General features: G+C 33.2%; 2 protein-coding genes across 2 annotated transcripts; one reads left to right on the top strand and one right to left on the bottom strand.

Moving 5' to 3' along the window:
- Positions 1-4,902: 4,902 nt before the first annotated feature.
- On the top strand, positions 4,903-8,986 carry RECQL3 (DEAD/DEAH box RNA helicase family protein). Its single transcript, XM_079064342.1, has 18 exons — positions 4,903-5,046; positions 5,272-5,424; positions 5,572-5,679; positions 5,807-5,814; positions 5,909-5,992; positions 6,102-6,242; positions 6,319-6,353; positions 6,453-6,536; positions 6,614-6,702; positions 6,797-6,949; positions 7,031-7,131; positions 7,232-7,381; positions 7,470-7,547; positions 7,632-7,697; positions 7,787-7,920; positions 8,006-8,103; positions 8,185-8,416; positions 8,494-8,986. Exons 2-18 carry the CDS (start codon positions 5,277-5,279, stop codon positions 8,882-8,884), a joined length of 2,100 nt encoding a protein of 699 aa, XP_078920468.1. The 5' UTR covers positions 4,903-5,046; positions 5,272-5,276; the 3' UTR covers positions 8,885-8,986.
- Positions 8,721-10,471, bottom strand: LOC145129581 (protein STRICTOSIDINE SYNTHASE-LIKE 5-like). The gene is made up of 5 exons (XM_079064341.1): positions 10,248-10,471; positions 9,971-10,186; positions 9,598-9,905; positions 9,389-9,521; positions 8,721-9,311 (listed from the first exon to the last, which is right to left on the bottom strand). Exons 1-5 carry the CDS (start codon positions 10,392-10,394, stop codon positions 9,036-9,038), a joined length of 1,080 nt encoding a protein of 359 aa, XP_078920467.1. The 5' UTR covers positions 10,395-10,471; the 3' UTR covers positions 8,721-9,035.
- Positions 10,472-10,500: the final 29 nt, after the last annotated feature.

The following is a 10,500-nucleotide window of genomic DNA, read 5'->3' as shown; positions in this document are numbered from 1 at the left end:
AGGTCGATATCCTGGTTATAGGATTGTTGTTATGCTTTATGATCTGTTAGATCGGTTTGACTGTTATATATATATATATATATATATATATATATATATATATATATATACATGCTAGTGTTATATGATGTCTATGTGCACAAGATTGTCCTGGTTATAGGATGATGCTATGTTAGTGACCGGTTAGGTCTGTATCCCTGTTATTGGGATGTTGCTATGATTGGTGATTTGTTAGATCGGTTTGACTGTTATATGAAATGAGCTAGCGTATGATATTTATGTGCACATGTTGGTTTGATTGGGGGTTGGGTTGAGGCGGTCCTTCTTTGTGCTGTAGGCCAACATACCCGACGAGCGGTTCGGATAGGCTGTAGGCCCTGCGTGGCGGTCCAGACGTGCTGAAGGCTCGAAGAGCAGTCCAGATAGACTGAAGGCCTGTGAGGCGGTCCAGTCAGGCTGATGACTCATTATGCATGTTGTTCTGTATTGGTTATATGATATGGTTATGTTTGTATGGCGTTGGTATTTTGGGGAAACTCACTAAGCTTCGGGCTTACAGTTGTTGATTTGTTTCAGGCACTTCTGATGATTGCGGGAAGGCGAAGGCGTGATCGTGCACCTCCTCATATTTTCATGATTGATTCTGGGGATACTCTGATGTCTGAACCATTTTGAAAACAAACTGTAATAACTTAATGGTTTTAAAATGTATTAAAAAGTTTAAATTTGGCTTGAATTTTATGGGTGTTATACCAAATGTCCAAAAGCCCAAATTTCCAAAATAATCATCCAAGGCCAAAATATGGCCCAATTTTCCAAATTGGGCCCAAAACCCCTTCATGGGCCTTCAACCAAAGAGTCCAATAAATATCCTTAGCTCAAACCAACATGATGATGGCCCAACGAGGCCCTAACCATCAAGAATCCAAACACGGCCCAATACCGTGAGCCTAAACGATTCGAAGCCCATATGTTGAGTACGCGGGGCGTACTCAGCTCGTACGCTAAGCATACTTGCTTTGGGGCTTGTACGCTCGACATACCAGCTTGTACACCCAACGTACTCCCAGCTTAGCCACTTTTCTTCATTCAACACTTATTCGATTAAGACTTCACTCCAACACTTAGATCTGAATTCCCTAAGGTGGATTATCATGTAAAGTTGGCAACTTTACGTGCATGCATGGCTTAATGGGGCTCTAGAGCTCGAAAAGAGCTTAATAAAAAACTTAACACATGCGTGAGTCTATAAAAACCATAAAGTTTGCACCTTTAAGCTTGAGGAACCCTTAATATGTCCAGATCTAAGAGGCTAAGCTCCATAAACAACCTTAGCTTACAAGAGCAAACCAAAAGGTACCAAAATAGCCAAAACAAGCCAATGAATAGATCTATGAAATGAGTTGACAAGCTTTGAACTTTATACATCAAATGCCACGAAATGGAGATGCTAAAGCTGGATCTCAAAGCTCTTATCCAAAGGATGAGTCTTCAACCTTCTCCATCCTCTTCAAAATGCACAAAACACACCAAAAATGCTTCACAAGAGCTCCAAAGGCAACACACAAGGCTAAGGGACGGAATTAGGGTTTTAAGGGCAAGGAGGTTGAGTAAACATGTCCAAAAGAGGCTATCACATGGATTATATAGGGTGCAAACCCAAAAATTAGGGTTTCAAATCTGCCCACGTACGCCATGCGTACTCCACGTACGCCCAACGTACGTGGATGAGCTCCGCGTCCATGCAAGGCTAGTACGCTAAGCGTACCACTCCAGTACGCCCTGCGTACTAGCTGAGGGACCATTTTGCAAACTTTTTGATAAAAGAGGCTAAATAAGAAACTTACCAATATCCAAGTGTTACATTGTAGGAGAAAGAGACACTTATACTTACAAGTCACCAACTTAATTTACTTTTGGTCGGTATGAGATTGTAACATAAGCCATAACTTTTATTTGTATATAAATATTTGAGAAAAATATTTGTAAGTTTTTGAAATATATGAAATAACATAAAACATAAAAGAAAAAAATTAAAAACTATTAAAAGCTAGTTTATGTAATTTTTGAATAATAAGTTCTTGTATAAAACAAAAGTTTTAAATTCATAATCTCAAACAATGTTTATTTTCTTTATTTGAGTTTAAAAAAAAAAAAAAAACTAAAAGCTCCTAAAAGATTTTAAAAACTAATTACCAAAGGTACCACATGGACTCCCTCTAGATCCATCACCTTCTTGCTTGGTGACACACTAGCTCAAAAGCTAGCTTTTAGGTTGGATAATTACTAACGAGTTGCCTCATAATAACGTATTGCTTTTGCCACATTAACTTTCTATTAAATTTAATCTAACAAAAAACTTTTATCAAATACCAAATTGTTAATTTTTTCAAAAGTTTTTTTTCTTCTAAAATTAATTAATTTATCATTTATCTATCTTAAATATTTTATTAAGTCTATTCATATTAATTTATCGTTTGTTTGTCATGTAATTTTTTCCAAAAAAACTTGTCGGGTATTAATAGTTCAACTAACATATGTCATATTTATCATTTTATAGACACTTGATGCCAAAAATAATAAAACTAAAAAAAATAACTTTGTCAGGTATTTTTTTTACGAAACTATAAAAAATAATAAAATTATCACATATATAGTTATAGAAAAACAAAAACGATAAAATATTATGTAACTATAATGTTTTATAATATTTGATATTTTTTATAAAATATATTTATATATTTTTTTTAATAAATCAGTTGATCAACTAATAAAAAAATCTAATATCTATATAATTAAGGTATAAAATAAAATGTTATTAAATGTAAGGATCAAATGTGATAAAATATAGGGAAAATTTCATAAAAGCCCTCAAGTTTGCAACTTTTTGACGATTTTACCCAAAGTTGTTTATTTGTGTCTATTAATGTCTCATATTTGGATTGATTTTGTCATTATATATATATATATATATATATATATATATATATATATATATATATATATATATATATAACTTTGTATATTGTATAAATTTGTATTATTCATATATTAAATAAGTATTATTATGTATAAATGTATTTCTATATGCAAAAACTCATAAATATGTATTTTCCGTATATATTATATAAACTAGGTGTGAAACCCGTGTGCTACATGAGTTGATTAAAAAAAGTTATATATGAAGATATAAACTTTAAATATTTTTTTTAAGAAAACATTAAATATCAAAGTGTAAACATTATGTATTTTTTAAAATAAAATTTCAAAATATATATACAAACAAAATGATGAATAAATAAATAATTCAATTTATATTAATAAAATAAACTACAGTAAAATAATTATATTTTGATCATATAACTTTTTTTTAGTTTGTCAATAAAAAACAACAAAGTTTGATTATTTTTTTATAGAGACCATTTTGTCTAAAATAACAATAAATTTTAAAAGAATCATGACAATTTTGAATTATATATATTGAAGGAAACATATTAAAATTTGAAAATATAAGGAAACAAATTAATAACACATTAATTACTTTCTATAACCTAAAAATTAGATAGTTAATTAAGAAAATTAAAAATTATCACAAAATGACAAGTGAAAATTAATTTCTAAGAATTAACCACAAAATTACATGTGTCGAAATGCATAAAAATTTGACAAGTGGCAAAAAGTTCTTTATTTATTAGGGAAGATTCATACCAAATACATTTTAAATGTATAATTACATTTATAAATACGCTTTTGAAACGTTTAAATATATTATCAAAGGTATTTATACAGTTAAATACATATGTATAACATTAACAACATATTTTTAGAATTATAGATATGGGTCGAAGGGAAACACGCATGTGTGGACTTTATAGGGGTATCCCCTCTCGTGGGCTTGAGGGCTGGGGGTTTCACGGCGGGACAGACTGCTTTAAAAGCAGCTACATGCAAAGTCACTAAACATGAGAAATCGTGCATGGAAAATCAACACGTGTTCATACCATTTGCATTTGATACGTTTGGTTTCCTTGCGCCGGATGCGGTAGAGCTTCTTAATAGAGTACAACAGATCATGCATAGTAATGTTATATCCCCTAGATCTTCGGATATAGTCTTTAAAAGAATTAACTTTACCATACAAAAAAGCTTAGCGGCGCAGACGATGATAATTAAATGAGAAAAGTAGATTGTATATAATTATTCAACACAATATTGCATTTTCCCCCAATTAAATCAAATTTATAGACATTATATATCCTTTCTGAGCAATACATCCACAAAAATCGTGTGCGGCTTAGTGGTAAGTCAGTCGCCATATGAGAACCGAAGGTCGTGTCTTCGATTCCTAAATGGTTCGTTTTATTCCTAAGGCGTTTTTATTTTGCAGAAAACAAAACATGCTGACGTGGCAGCCACGTGTAGTCTATGTTACGACACCTATGCATGAAAATCACCTAGAAACTAGGTAAATGGCAAATAAAAAACCTACAAATTTGAGGCATTAATGGACACAAAATATGATTTTTAGTAAAACCAACAAAAAATTAGGCATTAACCCTAAAATCTATAATAAATTAAAAGATTTAAAGAAAAATAATTGATTGAAGTGACTCTCTAAGAAACCTTTTCTTTAATTGTAAAAACTTTCCAAAAACTTTTTCAAATAATAAAAACTTTATAAAAATAACATAACAATAAATTATCTCAAACTAACTTATTAAAAAACTACTTTTGTAAATTCCAATTTACACTTTACAAATTACAATAAACTTAAAAAATAAATTAGTCTCTCACACATGACTTCAATCTTATTTTATCCGGTCCAAGTGTATAACTTTACCCGACCCGCTCGTATAACTAACTTTGAGTTTGAAGACAAATCAGAAATAAAAATAAGTTCTAGTGTTACAATACGGCGTCGAACAGAAGACACACCCTTGATTTGCTATGAGCCTATGACATGTCCTTCTGCATAAATAAAACCCTTGCGTATGGGTACCTTCACTGATTTTCTCCATATTCCGGCTACATAATCGGCGAATCCAGGTTTCTTTCTTTCGCTTATTACACATAACGACAATTTCTTATAACCATCACCAACGATCATTGCATGTAAAATGTTTGAAAATTCGATAAATTTTCCTCACCAATTGATTCGTCTAGTCGGAAATTCTTGATTTAAATCGTAGGCAACGCAAATTAATATTCTAGCGTTCAATCTTTGAAGACTGATTATATGAAGTTCACAAATGCAATTTTTTATTCAAACAGTGGTAATGAAGAAAGCGCTACTGCCTGCGAAAACTATTAGCAAGGAGAAGCAAAATTCTGGGAAAGAAGCTCTAACGAAGCTCTTGAGATGGCATTTTGGGCATCCTGAGTATCGAGGAAAGCAGTTGGAAGCCATAGAAGCTGTCTTATCTGGTTCTGTATTCATATTCCCTTTTTTGTTTTTTTTTTCTGCAGTAATAGTGTCTAGGCTTCTTGAAATCTGTTAAAGTATCCATTTTCAAGTTTCCATAACATGAAATTGGGGAAATAAGTTGTTCTTGGGCCTCAATTTTTATGCAGGAAGGGATTGTTTCTGTCTGATGCCAACTGGTGGTGGGAAGTCGATTTGTTATCAAATCCCTGCTCTAGCAAAACGAGGCATTGTGCTTGTTGTTTCTCCTTTAATAGGTGAAAGATTGTCTGTCATAATTTGGATTCTTATCAAAGTGGAACCATGTACTACACAACGTTTTCTTTGGTTATCATTGCTAGGTTCTGACTTTTGATTGAATGCACTGTTTTTCCATGATCACAGCCTTAATGGTGAGTGTGGTTACTTGCTCAGTATGTGTCTGTGTATGGATATTGTCAAATGTTATACTTCAAAGTGTTGTAAATTATTGTTACTTTGCACCAGGAAAACCAAGTTATGGCATTGAAGGAAAAAGGGGTAGCTGCTGAATATCTCTCCTCAACTCAGACTTCACAAGTTAGGAATAAGGTAATGCCTAACTTTAGCATCTTACATTGTGTACCTCATGGTATTTTAAACTTCAACAACAACTATTTACTGAAAGATATATTTGCTTGAACATTTGAAAAAAATTTAGATTCATGAGGAGCTTGAATCTGGAAATCCATCAATGAGGTTACTCTATGTGACACCAGAATTGATTGCAACAACAGGATTTATGCTGAAGCTAACAAAACTTCATTCTAGAGGGTTGTTGAATCTGATAGCTGTAGATGAGGTTTGAACTTTATAAATTTCACTGATTCATAAATGAATTCTGATCAATATTTATCCATTTTTTCTCAACTTTTCAGGCACATTGCATTTCAACATGGGGCCATGATTTTAGGTAATTTCTCAAGTTGCTACATAGCTTCTTCATATAAGTTCAATGGTTCATTGGTGCTAGTTTTTGTGGTTCTTGATTAGAGAGTCTTTTCATAATCAGGCCTAGCTACAGAAAGTTAGCTTCTTTGAGGAAACGCCTGCCAGATGTACCAATATTAGCATTGACAGCTACTGCTGTTCCCAAGTGAGTCTTTTTAACTCTCACCTTGTATCTTCTATACTTCATTGTATATAATTCTTACCTGATTTATTTCTTTGCAGGGTTCAGGTGGATGTGATAGAGTCTTTGAACATGGAAAACCCTCTAGTCCTTAAATCGTCATTTAATCGCCCAAATATATATTATGAAGGTTAAATCAGTTGGCTTTTTTTTTTCTTCTTTTCTTTCTGTATTTTACTTCTAAATCATCCATGTCATTGACTAAAATTTCAAATTTTTTACAGTTCGATTTAAAGACCTTCTAAAAGACCCTTATGATGATCTAACTGATCTAATTAAATCCTGTGGAGATGTTTGTGGGATTGTGTATTGCCTTGAACGTACAATGTGTGATGACTTGGCTTCTCATTTATCAAAAAATGGCATTTCTTGTGCTGGTATGTAATTATTCATCTTTCTTTGACTTATCATCTTAATTTCTTCCTTACAAACACTTCTTTTTTCTTTTTGTTTTTCAGCATATCATGCAGGGTTGAACAATAAATTACGGACTTCTGTTTTGGATGATTGGATTTCTGCCAAGACACAAGTTGTAGTGGCTACAGTGGCTTTTGGGATGGTATGCAATTTTTTTCATAATATTATATTACACCTCTGTTTATTCGAATATTTTTTTCTCCAAATGGATTAAATAACAAATCATGCACAATACTTATTAGGGAATTGATCGAAAGGATGTTAGGATTGTTTGTCATTTCAATATTCCAAAGTCAATGGTATCATTCTATCAAGAATCAGGTAGAGCTGGTCGTGATCAACAGCCTTCTAGAAGCATTTTGTACTATGGAATAGATGATCGCAAGAAAATGGTTCGATTATTATTATTATTTTTTAATAATTCTTTTCACCATTTTTTCATTAACAAGCATACTAAAGTCCTCTATAAGATACTTGCAGCAATTTATATTGAATAATGCGGATAACAAAAAGTCACAGGATGGGTCACCAAAGAAGTCAGTTGATGAATTCAATTCAGTAAGCTTATATTTCTTGTAGATTCATTAAATTATCTTATTGATTATGGTTATAAAAATCAAATCCATGATTAAATAAATGTAGATGGTTGAGTATTGTGAAACATCTGGTTGTCGTAGGAAAAAGATTCTTGATAGTTTTGGGGAACAGGTAAGTAAATCTATATATTATTTATTATAATACTTATTTCCATCATGCTTTAGTCTAGAAACTTCTTACATGTGACTTTTGGAAAGCAGGTATCCACATCAGTGTGTAAGAAAACATGTGATGCATGTAAAGATCCAAATTTAGTGATGAAGAACTTAGAGGAGCTTAAAACCATGTGTTCTCTTCGTAATAGAATCGGATACTCACAGATATTTATAAATAGGTATGTTTTATTTAGGAATTAGGAAGCTATTTTCCTTAATAAAATTGTTATATCCTGATGAATGTTTGTTTTTGTTATGTCTCAGCTCCTCAAAGTCGTTTGGTGAAGTGGAATTCTCAGAATACTGGTCTCGTGATGACAAGGCAATTCCATCTGAGGATGATATATCTGATGATGATGATGGTACATATTTTGTTTAATAAATTTTATAAATTTATCATTTTTAATAGAATCTTACGAGTGATAATTATGTATAACTTCCAGATGGTATTGATGATGTGGATGGCCTTACACAGACGCCCTTATCATCAAAATCAAGACTTATTGAAAAAATGGAATTATTACAACGAGCAGAAGAGAAATATTATCAAAATAAAAGTCCAAAACAGAGCAATAAACTGGACAAAAATGCCATAAGTGAAACAACAAGGGAATCCTGCAAGCAAAGATTACTAAATGCATTAAAACAAACGCAACAACGCCTCGACAACTTTCCGTAAGCATACCCTACCCTCCACTCTCTTTTTATTATTTTTATTTTTTTTGGTGTTCTAGAAGCTTCCGGATGTGCAGGATAGACCCTGAAACATCTTCTACATTCTTGGAGAATGAATGCTACAAAAAATACGGGAAAACCGGGAAATCATTTTATTTATCACAAGTGGCAAGTACTGTGAGGTGGCTTTCAACAGCTAACACTACAGACTTGACTTCTAGGCTTGCCACCAGCGGTCAAAGCCCTACTTCAAAAAAGTCAACGGAAGTAGAACCTTCCTCTATTTCAAATCATGCAATGAAGATGAACAAAAAAGATGATGATGAAAATGTTACATCAGGACACCCTTCAACAAACACTTACAATGATATAAAGTTGCCACCAATCCCATCTTTCTCTGAATTTGTCAACAAAAAAACCAACAATGAGAGCAATCCATCACCACTGAAAAGAAACAGATTTCACTAGTATCAACTGTTTTCAATCTTTCAACTTTTTACAGTTGGTATCTTAGCAATATCATGTTTTTTTTCTTTTTCTTGAGTAATATTCATCTTACCAAGTGTATTACATCATTACTGCTTTTAAATTTCACAAAGTAGACTCATAAATTAGGGCTTCAGAGCACAGTTTCAAGGGGCAACTTTCCTATGAAGTCATTCTTCAAACTTCCCAAGTAAAGATTTCCCTCAAACTCAAGGACAGAAGTGACAAATGACACCACTTTTCCATTCGGATCATCAAGCATCTTAATAATCCTCCCATCACTCCCAACATTCATCACCATTGAACCCTTCTCGACTGCACTAATTTGCTCAAACAGCTTCGGGAATGTTGCTAAAACATGTTTAATCGCTTTGGAAGAATGCACAAATTTCATCCTGCTTGAAGTCAACTGCATAAGGTGAATTATTTCATTAGCTTCAATTTACAAACTTCTATTCTTTGGTTATTTTTCTATTCTAAAAAAACCTCAAGTAAAGCCACCCAAAATGACCCATCAGGAGCTACTTTGATATTGTCCGGTGAACCAGGAAGATTGTCAATAAAAATCTCAACTTTCCCTCTCCTTTCCTCCTTTAGCCAGTACTTCAAACACCTAAATCTTGTTTTTTTTTAAGAAAACATAAGGTTAGTTTATCTTTAACATTTAAAAAAAAAAGTTAGCGATTTTTACTTACTTCCATGATTCACACACCACCAAAAACTCTTCATCTGAAGAAACAGCTACCCCGTTTGCAAATCCAAGTCCATCAAGCACTAAAGTTGTTTCCTTTGTAGATGGGTCATATCTAAGAAGCTGTCCATGTGGTTTTGCCTCCAAAAAATCCAAGTGCCAATTATGCAACCCGAATTTAGTGCTGGCAACACTGAAGTATAAGCTTCCATCAGATGCTTCAGCCAAATCATCTGCAAATGTTATATTTTCACCATTTAAATGAGTTGCTAAAGCTGTCACTTCACCATCTTCACTAACTTTAATCAAACCCTGCAACATCACATCAAGTTTCATTTTTGGCCCGAAAATTTCAAAAATTGTAAATGGATGAATACCTCTTCAGTATCGCACACGATTAGATCGCCACTCTTTGTTATGATCAAACCAAGTAAAGTATTTTTGTTGTGTATCTTCTTCCAGTTCTCCAAAGTTCCATTTTTATGTAATCTTTTGATCCACCCGTCTCTGGTAGCTGTATACAGGACCCCTTTTTGGTCTATAAACACATCTTCTGGTTGTTTCAGCATCCCTTCGCCGAGCTTGATCACTCTCTGTAAAAAATCCACAGTTAAAAAACGTAAGTAAACATGAAGTTTTGATCAGGGAGGTCACCTGTAAGTGGTTGTTTGGGGTGAAAAAGGGTGGTGAAGGAGGTAATTGAAGTGGGTCTGGAGATATTGGAGAGTGGAAGAAGACTTGAAGTGTGATGGCAAGTACAGAAACAAGAATGGTGATTAGTGTAACAAGAAGGTACTCCATGGTTATGGTTGATGGTTGTTTCAGTGGAAGGTGATAAGAGGAAGTGAGATTTGGTGATTGTATTTTGAAAGGATCAGAAATATCTCGTGCTGTTTTAATCTAGGCT

Source organism: Lactuca virosa, chromosome 8, assembly GCF_052849685.1.
Source record: "Lactuca virosa cultivar CGN04683 chromosome 8, Lactuca_virosa_CGN04683_v6, whole genome shotgun sequence".
NCBI classification, from domain to species: Eukaryota; Viridiplantae; Streptophyta; class Magnoliopsida; order Asterales; family Asteraceae; genus Lactuca; species Lactuca virosa.
The sequence above is the reverse complement of the archived record's forward strand: the minus strand, read 5'-3'. Positions and strand labels throughout refer to the sequence as shown.